Source organism: Aquila chrysaetos, chromosome 22, assembly GCF_900496995.4.
Source record: "Aquila chrysaetos chrysaetos chromosome 22, bAquChr1.4, whole genome shotgun sequence".
Taxonomy (NCBI): domain Eukaryota; kingdom Metazoa; phylum Chordata; class Aves; order Accipitriformes; family Accipitridae; genus Aquila; species Aquila chrysaetos.
In genome coordinates, this window is record NC_044025.1 from 17316467 (window position 1) to 17331124 (window position 14658).

The 14658-nt window shown below is 40.9% G+C and overlaps 1 protein-coding gene across 3 annotated transcripts in view; it reads right to left on the reverse strand.

Annotated features, from left to right (window-relative positions):
- SPOCK1 (SPARC (osteonectin), cwcv and kazal like domains proteoglycan 1) overlaps positions 1–14658 on the reverse strand; it is a 327067-nt gene that overhangs the window by 8008 nt on the left and 304401 nt on the right. For all 3 annotated transcript variants that reach the window (XM_029998154.1, XM_029998153.1, XM_029998155.2), the window contains 3 exons: positions 10592–10708; positions 3593–3814; positions 2925–2987 (listed from right to left, as the gene is read on the reverse strand). In XM_029998154.1, coding sequence (XP_029854014.1) covers positions 2925–2987; positions 3593–3814; positions 10592–10708 — 402 coding nt within the window. The remainder of the gene's footprint in view (positions 1–2924; positions 2988–3592; positions 3815–10591; positions 10709–14658) is intronic.

The following is a 14658-nucleotide window of genomic DNA, read 5'->3' on the forward strand; positions in this document are numbered from 1 at the left end:
CCCCATAATTTGGTTTGGCATCAGACAACATCTGCGGACTTTGGAAGGAGAAAGGAGTTTTCCTCTCCAGAGGTTCTTGCACAGGCGGTGCTTCCCCACAAGTGTGTAGGGGATCGCTGGTGGACCAGCTTTGCTATTAAGCACTACAAAATGTTAGTCACTCCCCACTGAACTGCCTCAGGCTAGTGAATCCTGCTTCCCTCATCTCTCTTTGTCCCATGGAGTATGTCAGTATTCCATGCAAACTTGAACAGCACTGTTGCATCCATGTCCTCTTTACGGATCCAGACCTCTCTCTCTTTTTCTTTTTTTGCATCATTTCCTTATCTATATAATGCTCCCCTTCCCCAGAGGACATGGGGAGAATAATTATATGCTAAAGATAGTGAAGCACACAGGTAAAAGCCCGACAGAATTAAGTGCTAGCCAGCATAAAGCTCCTTGTATTAGCTATTATATTAGCTGAATTCACAGGGCTGATACAGAAGAAAATAGTGACGGGAGTAGAAATTTATTACCTTAGTGATGTGGGAGAAGCATTATCAGGCTGCACAGTTGTATGCTCTAAAAGTACACTCTCTGCAGTTAATTGTACTCTAGATAAATCTGGTAGGAAAAGATGAATAGTGCTGTTTACTTTTTAATTCAGTCCCCTGGGATGCTAGACTCTATTTGAAAGCTTCCAAATTCAACATATCTAATGGCAATGGCTTTGAAGTACTTTGTTGCAACTGTCATGTGTTTTGAAAAATATATAGAGAACAAAATATCAGAAGTCATCATTTTTTATCAATAGATACAAGTTAACAGAAATCTTCTTCATACGTACTGCCCAGACTGTAAATGCTGTGCTCTGTATGTCAGAGACAGAGAAGGAAAGAGAATAATTAAAGGTTAGTTTCTCTGAAAATATTCATCTCTCTTTTCAATCTTTATTGTTGCTACAAGTGTGTTTTTTGTCACGTGTATGTTTTGGTTTCCATTTGCATGATTTTTCAGTCAGTGAAGAGAAAAGACAATGTTTTCCGCTGTATAAATAGCTATGAGATCAGATTAAAATCTCACAGACAGGTGCCATTATGCAGGCAGACTTTCAAGGTAGGTGAAGCAAAGAGTTCCTCTCTATATTATAATTTTCTAGCTTGTGGAACAACCTATGCCTGACACGTCTTGATTTGTTGAGCTTAGCCACTTTCATCCTTCACTTTTTTTAATACAGTTGACTAGAAGTTATTTGTGGTAAGGGACCATTCTTAGTGCTTTTACTTTGTCATTTTACTCCTGCTATTGTGATCAGATCCCAGTGACATGTGCTACAACTGCCTGCATGTTGTACTACCTGCAATACAGCCATCATTTTTCCCTGCACACTGGAACAAACCACTTATGTTTCAACCTAGATGACATTTATTGCATATAGCAAATAACAGCAAAGCATAAAATAAATATGGGATAGCCAAAGCTATCTATTAGGAACTGGGCTTCTTATTCTTTTAGGTGGCTTTGAAAATCATGACACCCATGAGACAGAGAACACGGTGACTTCCTCTGCCACAACATGCATTTGAACACAAATGCAAAATATTTACTGAACGGAGCATACATACAACTGAGCGATCAATCCTCCCTTTGCTCCCACAGCTATGAACAGCAGGAGCTGTAACTCTGAAACATCTTAATCTTTATGTGAACTTGCTATGAAAGGATGATGGAACTAAACCATAGTGCCTATGGCCTTTGGGAATGTTTATTCTTAGTTTAAACCAACAAATCCAGGTTGGGATTGTTCATAAGGTACCTGAACCTTGCGTCCAAATGGCAGCAGCATCCAGAAATGGCAGGGTTTGGCAAAGATGAGCTTTGCAGAAGCTCTGTTTGTAGGGTCGGCTAATCAGACTAAAACCTGAGAGCAACCTGAGAAGCAGAGTGCAATCTGAGAAGCATTGCAGCAGAGCTGACACGCATGCTCTGTGCTGCAGCGAGTGATGCTGTAAGAACCTGACACAGGTTCGCGATGATGGGCCCGACAGCCCGGGTCTGAGGTAAGCCAGACTCTTCAAGGGTGAAATGCGGTGCTTTCTGTAAACAGAGACTTTAATCTGTGCTGGTATGCCTCACATGATTTGGCTCTAGGCACACAAATGCACTAGGACAGAAGTTTCAATAAGGTACCACTGCATAAACGCTAGGCTACAGAACACTCTGTGGTTTTAGGGTATGGAATTAGTTACCTTAAATTTACTCAGTTCAACAACCCTATTTTTTAGCAATTAAATGGCAAAATGCCATATGGGGATTTATTTCACCTAATTTTAGATATGCATCAGAGCAGTGTAAGTTATCAATCACTTCAGGCCCCCAATAGTCAGTAGAGAGAAGGGCAGGCGTTATCACATCTTACAGCACAGAGCATCCGTCAGGGCTGCCTAAAATGAGATGAAATGAATTCCCGTTTCCATACACACAGAATATACTGAAATATTTTTAAGGGTGATTAGGCAAAACCGAACCCCAAGGAATGCATGCATTACACCATAACTGGAAGAAGACATGAACCCATTGGTTATGCTCTGTGACACCTTCAGTCACCCTTCAAAAATGGGAGGCTTGAGTATCAAGCAGCCTCCGTACTTATTCAGACCTACGAGGTGATGAAGGCAGTACTAAGCTCTGTGCAGAACAAGGCTTTGCATTTCTGGAGAGCTGTAAATTAGTTCTGAACCCATTGCCACACTGACACCTGTTCTGTATGTTGCTATCTCATTATTTGTTTAATTTCATAGTGTCAGGCCTACACTCTGTGGTGCATACTCCTGACTCAAAACATTAGTCTCTAATTGAAAAACCATTACTGCATATAAAGTTACAATAATCACAGAAGCTTTAATTAGTTGAGTAAATGAATAGCAAGTAATCAAACTTACCCAACAGACTCTTCCCTCTACTTAGCTTTTGAATTCTATTCATTTCATTCTGGCAAGGAAGACCTAAAATATAATGTATGAGAATCAGTTTCCAGATGGTACGGGACAGACTCTGTAATGACTGGCTTCACTACTGACATGAAATGTAGACTACTGTACACCTGGGAACGAAAGAAGCCCATATGCTGGTACTGTACTGCAAAACAAATTTATGTCATTAGCTCCACTAATTAAAAAAAAAAAAGCAACACACTGTAGTTGAGAATAGTGTTTGGGGGCCATTTTCATTGTTAAACCATTTTTCCTCTCTTTTCACCAAACTGACATAATGCCAGCTCTCTTATTTATGATTTGCTAATTGACTAATTTTTGCATTAATAAAGGGTAAGTTCTTGAGCTTTCTATCAGCAATAGAGCTTATTTCTAGACTGTGTGCACTGGCACTTACTACTTCTTTGTTTGTTTTAATGATCAAGGGATATTAATGTAGTTTGTCTGTCACATTAAACACTGTTACACAATGCCCTTTCACACCAGCGCTGGAGAAAAGAGCTTTTTAAGGCCGCTGACTGCCAATTACCAAACTACCTCTATAAGCAGGTCAATCAAACCTGAAACACAGGGAGACCCAAACAACTTCTCTTTGTACTGCAAATTGTACAACTCACCGCCCGGCTTCTGGAAGCAGTAGCACCACTCGTTGTTTGAAAGCTTTCCGTCTTTGAAGGAGTCGCAAGAGTTGAAGAGAGGCTTGACGCATGGCTCATACTTATCCAGATAAATGGCACTGATCTCCGAGGGATCCAGCAGCAGGTCATAGTTCATGTCAAGTTTGTTGAACATCCAGCCTAAGGAATCCTTACAGATTGGTAGTATGCTGGTGTCAAATCCTGTAAGAAGATAGGCAAATATCCCCAGCTGAACCCCAGCACGCTCACTGCACAGAAATCATTGCTAAGCTGAAGCCTTGCTAATTTTTTTGGCTGGACTCTGAACATTAACCTGACTTGCCCAAAGCAGAATAAAATTCTAAGACTGAGCTGATTGTGCAAAGCTTAAAACCCAAGCACAGCTACAGACTAGAGCACTACTGACACTCTTTAGGAGCTGTGGGGTGGGGAGGGCTGAGATTCATAGCTGATTACTGTAATTCAAAGTTATTTCTACTCAAAAAAGTCTCACTTTTTTTTTTTCTGTCCTCAGTCCAAGTGGGTTGGCCTTGTTCCAAGAAACTGAAATGTGATGAGAAAAGGCTGCATCCACTGTATTTTCAAACTAGACTGAGCCTGAACGCGATCTAAATCCTGTTTCCCAGACGTGTTTCTAGTTCCCTGATCAAATTCTTTCCTACAGTGCTCTCACCTTCCACCTCTCATCCTAGCTTTTCACTCTTCAAAGCCCTGCCTCCTGTGGTGCACAACAAGATGCTTTGATCTGGATTGCGAGCTGTCTGGGGGAGACAGGGGGAGAGAAGGGACGAAGCGTCTCTTTTGCTTGCACCGCGCTGAAGAATGGCACTGCTTCAGCTGGCAGCTCCAGAGAGCTGCATACGCTCTTGCATGCCATACCAGCACTATTCCTTCTTGCGGCCTCCAGCGTTGTGCAGCAATACAGGATTCTGCTCTTCCAGCGCTTTGGAAACCATCATCATCATTCATTTTAATAGCCCAGTTCCTTAAAAGACTGCAGCAGCAGCAGCGGTTATCACAGAAAGACCAAGTCATGCATATAGATACCCACGATGTATATAAGATACATGTTCCAGTATTCTGCAGTCTCCACAAAAACAGTGGCCCTGCCTTCTTTCGCAAAGAAGACAGGGCATTATAAATGCATACTGTCACTGTATTTTTCAATGCTTGGTACAAATAAGGACTAATTTCCATGTTATTTATCTACGATGCAAGAAAGTATATTTGTAATGCAGAGCTAATAAATCTGATGATAAGGATATTGGTTTCAGCAAGGACTCAGAAACACGCATACATCGGCTGGGGATTTATAGGCACAGAGGGTACCCGAATCACGCACCCTGGGCTCCTCGTGCTCACGCTGTTCCAGCTGTGTGCGATAACCTGCCTGTGCACTGTTCGTTCTGCTATGGGCCACGTGGAGAAACCTGATGGGCTTTTCCCTTTTGCTGCATCTTTCACTGAAAGAGGTCAAGCTTAGCCTTATTTGCTGTACACGTCAAGTCCCATTTCACGATGCTGCTTTGTTAAAGTGAAACCTGAGATGTTGCTGGAATCACGCTGACAGTTTGTCCAAGCTCTGCAGCCTACCTGCTATTTTAAGTATTAATCCGAAGGAGGGCAGTGCTTTATGCTGTAAGCTATGCTTTTTGTATGCAACTGCAGCTGAAGGTTGTCAGTGACATGGAGGAACAATCAGAAGGGTTAACTAATGGGAAGGTTTATGTCATTCATAATACATGTTTCTCTAAGAAAGGAAGAAGGTAACACCATTTCCTCAGGGCTAGAGGCAGCTCAGGCAGGGAAGAGAGAAATCATGCTGAACATTTCATCACATTTTTGTGCTGTTATCTCCTCTAACATTATCTAATCAAGTTTGAGCACAGTGAAAAAGAAAAAGGCCATGTGAATAGATGTAGGGAGAAAGCCTGCTTGCCTTGCTGAAGCAATTAGGACTATTGACTTCAATTATTTTATTCATCTGAAGAAGGCAAGCAGGATTTGGTCACCGCGCAATCTCTTGTTGAGTGAAAGGATTTAAGAATCCTTGACTCTGCCTTTACAAAGCACCGAGGAGCAGGGCACACAGTCCTGCCTTGTGCGGGTGTATGCTGTGCCTGATTCCCCACCACGGGGCAAGTTAAAAGTAGTCAAACGGGCAGGGGTGGATCATTCAATTGCATGGCGGAGCTGGGATCAGTACATGCTTCAGCTATCCCAGTTTAACAGCTTCCAGGGGAAAAGCAGCTGGGTTCCATTGGCTGCTCTTTTCCTGCACAGATCCCCTCTCTGGTGATGTTTTTTACCCCCTGTCGTGGCACTTACTGCTGCTAAGGTGAATAACTACAAGGTCTGTTGTACAGCCAGTTGAGTACGGTACGTGTTGCTCAGCCCTGTGGGTCTCTAAAGGTCACCTCCTAACTGGCAAGGATCAACACAGGGAAGAGGAGATCCTGGCATGAACTTTGACTCTGTGGGTTATTTCTGAGTCTTGTTTTTGGCCCTGCTGGGAAGTCTTTATCTGTGTGTACAACATGCATTCAGGGATAGAACAGCAGCGTGCCCTCAGTACAGATCTGTCTGAGCAGATCACAAGATAGTGACTGATGTGAATAGGAAGCTGCTCTGTGACATACCGCCAGGGCTTGGATGCAAGATATGATCATGAAAGGCCACTTACAAAGACAGTTAATTACATTAGTTGAAGAGTTTTTGATTGTAATTTCTTATAAACAAGGGAGCTTTCACTGTTGTGACCAGAGTTCCAGATCAGGTTTATTAAGAGGCTGTATTATTAAGCAGTCAGTGCTGGATTATTAGACAGTCTGGTCTGGAAGTCTAAATATTACAGTGGTAGGTGTGACGGAAAGCCCTTACCTAGATGGTTATTATCAGTGAAAAGGTTAATTCTTTAGTTGGCCCTCACTATGTGGTTGAAGGTGAATAGTAGCATCTACCTCCACCTCGTATTGTCTCCTGGTAAAAGCTACTGCCCGTAAATCACCTTTTACAACATTGCATCTGCAGTCCAAAACCAGCGATCCTGGATGCTCTCGGCACCCAGCAACAGGAATGAAAGCAAAGTGTGCCCCGAGTGTGCAACGCAGGCTCTGACTTACTGTGTAACAGGGGCAGCTGATGCAAAATGGTTCTCGGAGCTCACTTACCTTCACTGGGAGGTCACTGTGCTCCCATCACCTTGGTGAGGCCAAGCGATGTTGAATGAATTAACTCCATTTTAGAGTCTTTTGATATACTTGCTTATAAATATGATGCAATATGCTGGTTGAAATAGACCACACACTGTAATTCTGTAATGAATTAAGTGCTTGGTTAATAGGCTGAACTTCTAGCACAACAGACCTGGAATAACAGTAACCTCAGTGAGAACGTTTCTGCATCTTTCTGTGCATCAGCTCGGCGGTGCAGTGCCTATGGTGAGAAGCAAGAGAACGGTGCAGGCTCCATATCCCTCCTGCAGCCTCTGCCAGTCTCCTTGGCAGAGGCTGCCAACACAGATGCCAATTAATGTCAGTTGTGGTGGTGGTTGCTCTCATTTGGACACCTGCTCGCAAGGACCTGGACTGAGACCATCACGTTTCTCATTCTGACTGACAGCTGCTCAGCGTCCTAACAACTTTCATTCACTACAGATCTGGAAGGAAATTAAACCGGTGACCTACATGGAAAAGTCTCATATCCCATTACTACGTAAAACGCTCCACCTCCTCTGAATTAAAATGGAATTAAATTAAAAAAAGTCTTTAAGTGAAAATCCTAATTAAAAATAAACACACCTTCTGGCACATAAAATTATTTTCCCCCTTCAAGAGTTGACTTACATGAGCCAGTTTTATTTTATTAAAGTGTACTACAATTAAATTAACAGGGGAATAATTAACCTAATTTCCCCCATCACTTAAAATAAAGGAAGGAGGAGAAGAAATGTTCCCCAGAAAAAAATCCTTTATATTGCATAGATCTCTAGTAAAAGAAAAACAACTCCCACTCCAACCAACGAGACTATCTAGATACAATACGGGAATGTTATGAATTATCAACAGGCTCAGGAGCAATTTGAATCTGATCTTACTACCTAATTAGTTTTATTATTTCCTTATGTCAAAGCATGTCCCTGAATTGCTTATATTATTTATTGAGGAGATTTCAATTGTACAAAGCCTGCAGAAGACAAAGTTCCTGGCCTATGGTGCTTTGCTGGGATCTGGCAGTTAGCTCATTGAATGAGCGTTTGAGATTTCAAACACACTGACTTGCCCTCATCCTTTTCCTTTCAAGAGAGTTAAAAAAAAAAAAAAAAGTAGTGTACTTTTTTCTTCACCTGGGGGTGAACTTAATACACTCAAAAAGCTTATTTACACTCACAGTAACATCTTGAAAATTTAATGTAGCATAAAGAAATCTCTGCTGGAACACCTTCTCTAGACAGCTGATGTGTCCGAGGCATCGTAGTCATCGCATCCCACCATCTGTTCCTTTTACCGCCACAGGGGCATACCCAAAATGGATTACTTTGAGGATGTGCATGCCTTTTAAGACTCTACAGGCATAACCAAACCCGTTCAGTTTAATGAAGTGATCAGCCTGGTGAGGAGGGCAACACATGCAGAGCAATAAAAAAAGGGCAATGTGTACATCAGAGCGTATTTCCAGAGCTGCGTGTGTCCTGTTTGCCAGGATTCACACAAATTCTTTTTTTCAGCTTGGGTATGTGAACTTTGCTTTGAATTCTGAGCCCTGTTTAAGATGTCTTTCATTTTTACAAATGTTTGAAGTTGGAGGAAGCCAAATACTGCTGTCCTTACTCTGTTCCTATTTTCAGTGCTACCAGAGAGAATTGGAGCTGTGGAATTTGGCACATGCAGATTAATTCATGAATACTGTTGCAAACTCTTAAAAACAAGCCCAAGTTTTGTGGCATTCAAAAACGATTTAGGCTTCTTAACTCATAAAGTTTCTCTCTTTTTTTTTTAACTGACCTATAAGAAAATAAAAAAAGGTGCCAAACTAAGTCAACAGTCTAAAAATGAACATTGTTGAGATCAAGTGTTTAAGATCATCAAGGCAGCCTTTCATATAAAAGCTGCCAGGAATCAAACTAAACTAAAAAAAGATAACAGCTCCTCTGTGAATCAGAGCAAACACTGCAGAACTACTAGGAATGTTTTTCTCACTGAAATTGCTTCAGCAAAAAAAAAGACCCAACACCTTTAGGAATGAATTTAGTCTTTGGCCTTTGGTAAGGTCCTCATGAGCAGCTCACAGGTCATCTGCATGAAAAACATCCTTTCGACAATCTGACAGAATGAGATTTCATGTGGTTCTGGGTCTAAAGGACTTCAGACAGTTTTAAGTCTGGCGCTTTCTGTCGTGGGGTCTGAAATGAATTCCCAACTTGAAGCCACGATTAGCTGTACATCCAGTTGTCTTTTTGCACTATGTTTTGGCTTCCTCTGCACGATAATACCCTTTTTTGGAGTACCGTTTAAGAAATAAGTAGGACATATGGTTTTAAAGATACTGACTTCGTTGTAAATACTATGCAAAGTAAGGGACATATGAAAAAGATCTTTTACACAGAACATGACTTGTTTCACCACGTAGTTTTAAGATACAATTACTTGGCATTAATGAGGTTTGACTACAGTTTTGAGCAATATAGCCTGTGGTATATTCTGTCTCTTTAGGAAGAGGTGATGTATTGCTACACATGCTCAGAAATAGCGCAAAAGAAGAGGGGCTGTGGAGACACAGACCAACAGTAAATGCCCATCCTGATGTGCTAGGTCTGCTGTACTGCACCTTTAGCTTCTCCAGTGTCACACTACAGGGAAACCAGGATCTTGGGTCAAAAGAGCCACAAAAGGGAGCAGTTGAGCGAACCCTTTAGATTCTGTGTGTGTGGACCCTGGCTTTAGACAGCTTGTACCAGAGAATCAGGGCAGTGAAGTGAAGGTGAGTCACACACCTAGATAAAACTTGTGCATCCTACTTTGCAACCCAAGGGCCCACGTGTTTTGGGACATACTACTTAAAAGGATTAATGAGTCCTTACAGAAAATAAATTCGCATTTGCTCTCTGATGAACATGACCTCTTTTGATGCTGTTAACTGAATCTTTCCCCTCCCAGGTGGGTAAATGACATCAAAATCAGTCCTGTTGGCTTAACCTACAGAGAGTAAATGTCCTCTAAACTGTTCACTTTCTTCCTTTCTTAAAAAAAAAAAAAAAGCATCAAAGGAAGCAAAGATGTTGTTATTAAATACCTGGGACAACAGATTCCAGCTTTCCACACCATTTAACTATTCCAGCTCTGTGGCTGTGATGGGGATGTTTTTATTATTCATGCTCTTATATAAGGTGTTAGCAGGAAATTGCAAAAAAAATTTGAAGTGAGTCTTTTCTAACATTGGCATAATTTTCCCTATGCTTGTATGCCATGTTTTTGGCTCATGCCGCTGACACTGGGTCAGAAAATGCTTGGCCATAAACTGTGGGGTAAGCATACGCCACGGTCCATCCCCAGGAAGTGATTTGGATGCAGCCACCCGGATTTGGAGGGTCATGGAATTTAACTGTACAGACATGAACTATGTCATGCTAGTTAACCTCAGGGCTTGAGAAAAGTCCCTGAGCAGTTTTATTTATTAGTATAGATGCGACCTCCGTGGCCCTCGGACACAGTTATTTGCCTGATTAACTTGTAAAGGTCTCTCCGTCTCTGACTGCCAGTTTTTAGAGCAGTTTGGGCCAGAGAGAGCAGCGACTGCAGCTCCTTCAGAAAATGGTGCAGCTGTTTATTTGCAGGATCAGGTCTCCTGCGTACCCGCTTACTTGCTGGCACCGGCTTGACGTGAGGTTGTAGCACTAACAGCTGTACTCAGCTGAATGCTCTCTCAGGCCGGGAAGCTGCCTACAACACTCAATATTCAACGGGTAAGGTGTTTTCTTACTGCCTTGTGCCGTCTCCGAGCTTGTTGGTTTGATGACACGATTTGCGTCCTCGTGAAGAGCACCAAACCAGTCTTTTAGTCGCGAAGCGAGATTCCTCAGTTCTTTGTCTGTGCAAGCTAGAAAAAGAACAAAGCACCAGACTGAGTCAAGAGCACCAACAAAAAACCTTTCTCCAGATAGTCTATTAGAAAAAATATTGTTTATGGTTGTAAAGTCCTTCTCATTAAGAGCTCTGAAGTAGAAGAGAAGGTTAGGGAAAAGGATGCATGTTAAAAAGAAAATGTAAGCCATTATGAATTAAAAGTTGTACTCAAGTACTTCCTCAGTAGCTGACGTGATTTGTGATGGAAGAAGTGACACACAGAGCTACCTGCAGGTTCTCAATCAGAGCTATGTGACTACTTCACTTAAATGTTTTCACCTTTTAGGATTTCAGAGAAAAATATCAGTGAAACAGATGGGGAGGAGGGACATACTTGCCTAGACATACTACTCGAACAAGATGCTAGGAATAATTTATAACCACATTTGGCTTAGTATAAGGCTATTATCACAGTAATAGGAAATATATATACTTATTTATACACATAAAAAAGAAAATCATTATGTTCTCTAGTTCTACTGCAAATGAGACTTTGCCACCTCTGAAGGTTGTCAATTCCATTTTGTTAGCTAGGTAAAGCATTTCTTTTCTTCTAAATTTTTACTGAGAAGTATCTAATTTTTCCAGAAATTTCTGCCAAGAGATTAATGTCCAGCGGAAGCAGATATTTTTAAGGAAGAAAGCTGCATTAGTCATCAGTCTCTGTCAGAAAAAATATTCTTGTTTCTGTATCATGTTTAGTGCTTAAAATTCACATGCTCAGACAATTTTATTATTCCTGCTGTGCACTCATTCTACATTTTAAACGACATTTCTTGGAATACAGAGCAAGATTTTATGCCACAGAGGCAGACATCCTTCACAGGGCAAGCCACAATATGTCTTCTCCAATTCACTGCACATTATAATTTTCCTCCTTCCACCTTACTGAAGAACAATTGAGTCCCACAGCTTGTCTTCCCAAGTTAAACTCCCTGCTCCAATGACTGCAATGAACTTGCTGATACCTCATGGCTCTGGTGAGTATTTGTTTGTTCTCACAGGGGTTTTGGGGGTCAGAAATAACTCTGAAGTTAAAAATAGGACATTATAGCTTTTTCTAAGTGGAAAATTTTTTAGCATTTGCCTGGGGGGGGGGGGGTGTGGAGAAAAAGAAAGATTTTTCCCATTTTTCTGTAATGCTGAAAGAGTTTGATATATTTTCCTATTAAAGATAAAAATATGAAGGTCACTGTCCTACTAAGGCTAAGTCCAGGTCTTTAAGAAACAAACAACAGTTTCAGGTCTTTAAGAAAAAAACAATTAATGTCAAATAAATGGAAGACAATACAATATTAACCTTAAAGTTGCTTACATTACTGAAAAAGCTTATTTTCTCACTTAAATTAACATTATATTTACTCATTGTAAACTATCCTATCTTTGCAAGCTAAGACAAAAATCATAGAGTGATAGGATTTTTGAGCCCACCATGCCATCTTTTTTATAAGGAACATCTCATGCCACTGTTGTTCCTTGGCTGTTACTCACAAACAAAGTCTTTTATCTGAGAAAAATCACAACAGAAGTAATACCAGAACAAATTCTATCATCTTGCCTGTAACAAGCCCCCATCAGGAGATGTTGCCTGAAGGAGTGAGGGGGTAGGAAGAAAACTAATTTTATAGGTAATAAATATTCAGGAACGAACTAGCTCTAGACAGGCACAAATGATTTCTTATTTTGTGAATTTAGATCCATAAAGAAATTTCCATCGTGCACTAATTTCAACAGGAGCTGGGCACCTAAATACGTGTTAGAAGTGATGGAGATACTGCTTTTACATGGGATCGAGATGGTCTTCCTGCATCCCCTGTTGAATCGCCATCAGCTAATTTTCATTGGACATAATTTTTGCCAAAATATTATTAGGCAACTACAGCAACATGAGAGACCATAATAGCCTTATTTTCAATAACCTGTCTTCACAAATGTTTTCTGAGAAGGAGCGTACCGATAATTGTATCATCTTTCAGAATTAAAAGCAGGCAGTATCTTTTCTTCTGCCAAGTAGTTGTCTCGTCCTTTGAAAGTCAGTTTTGCAAAGGCAAAAAAGAGAAATATAATACATAACAAGTAAGTGTTGTTTAGCCCATACCTCATATATGACAGGTTATCCATATGTTCAGAGTATTTCACAAATGTATCTCCAGTCAAAACTGCACATATAAACACAGCTTTGACTACCGATTATATCAAGTGGGTGAAAAAAAAGAGGATTCAGTTGTCCGAGAAATGAGTAACGTAGTTTTATTGTGCAAACCTAATACTTATTATATATTTATTGTGGCACGCAACATCTTTAGGAAGCCAAGGCTGGAACTCTGGACTACAAACAGCCATTCCTGTGCCATCCTGACACCCTCATCGTGCCTTCTGTATAGGTATACTGAGCTTCACGGACTTTCAGTCAACAAGTCACAGGGGAAAAAAAAAAAAATTAAAGAAAATACCCTCTAGGGCTGTTTTCCTTATTAAGATTTGTGTACTTCCAAATACAAAGACAACTCTAGACACCACAGAAACCTAAGGTAAGTCAAATGCTCTGAGGGATGCTGTATTTGCTCTCAAACCCGCAATGCCATCCTGCCAGTGCAGAGTGCCAGGCAGGAGCTTGGAGCACGCTTGCCTCCTCTCCTGGCCTCAGCACCACGCAGAATGGCCTTCCCACTGAAAAACTAATGTCTCTGAAATAAATTTCACAAAGTGGTCTTTTGGTTTAAACTGCGTTGACTGAGGTAATTTGAATCCATGCTTTTAAATTGCAATAGAAAACAGGATTGAATGCACAGCGTAGGTGGAACAGAAGTAGATTAATTAATGGTAAATCAGACTTGAAACGATTTTTCTGTCTAGTCCAGCCAATCAAACATGTCAGGATTTGTAAAATGCCATTCACAGTGAAGTGGTTATTTTTTTTTTTTTTTTGCTTGTCTGTAATGCTAACCATGTCGAGAAGCAGCTTTTACCACGTACATGTACACTCCAGCTTACACCAGTTCTCTGCTGTTACCCAAGTGCTGCAATCCATGACCTACCTCAGCTCGGTTATACCCTACGGCTGCTCAAACAGACACAGGACCCCTGTATCCTCCTGTCATTCCCTAACAATATTTCTCTTGATTTTGATGGAGCAAGGATAGGCTTTCAGCCTCTTCTATGCTGTAGCTTCCTCGAAGACTGCCTCATTCACTCGCTCCGAGGGCAGTCTTTAACAGCGGACTCTGGATGACGCGTTCTCCTGTTTTCACCAACAAGTGTGCAAAATGCCACAAACCCTGCAGATTTCCTTTGGAATTCAGTCTGAGGCACAACTTGACAGTAAGCCCAGAACTGGAGTTTTCTGCGTTCTGGAGAGGTTTTTTTGTGAATAACTGAGATATTCCTTAAGTACGTTGCTTCAGGATGATTCAACAGTGGATATTATGTTGACGTTCTCTCTTAGGACCGCAGTCTTTCTTCACAAGAATAACTGCTGTTTCATGAGTAAAACAGGAACCAACTGTGCTGTTAATATGTAGTGAATAATAAATTTCTTCATGAGACTTCAAAAATTTAATGCAAAGTTCAGTTAAATTTCTATTCAAGTGTTTCATGCTCTCAATCTTACTTTCTACTGAACGTTAAAATAGAGGAAGTATTATTTTACATTTCTTGTATTAAATTGTATTTTAATGCTACTATGCGTGGTTAAAAAGATTCTGTCTCTCTACCTAATGAAACTGCATTCTATTTTATTTATTTTATTTGAACATTTTCAGACGTCCCTAATCATTCTGAATTTGTTTGGTTTGGGACATGTTATTTTAGACACTTCAAAGTGGATTGACATTCAGAGGGCATGAGTCTAATGCACACAAAGTCAGGCTCAGCCTCCAGCTGGGTATCCAGGAACCAGAGCACTTAATGATTTATTTCTGGTGG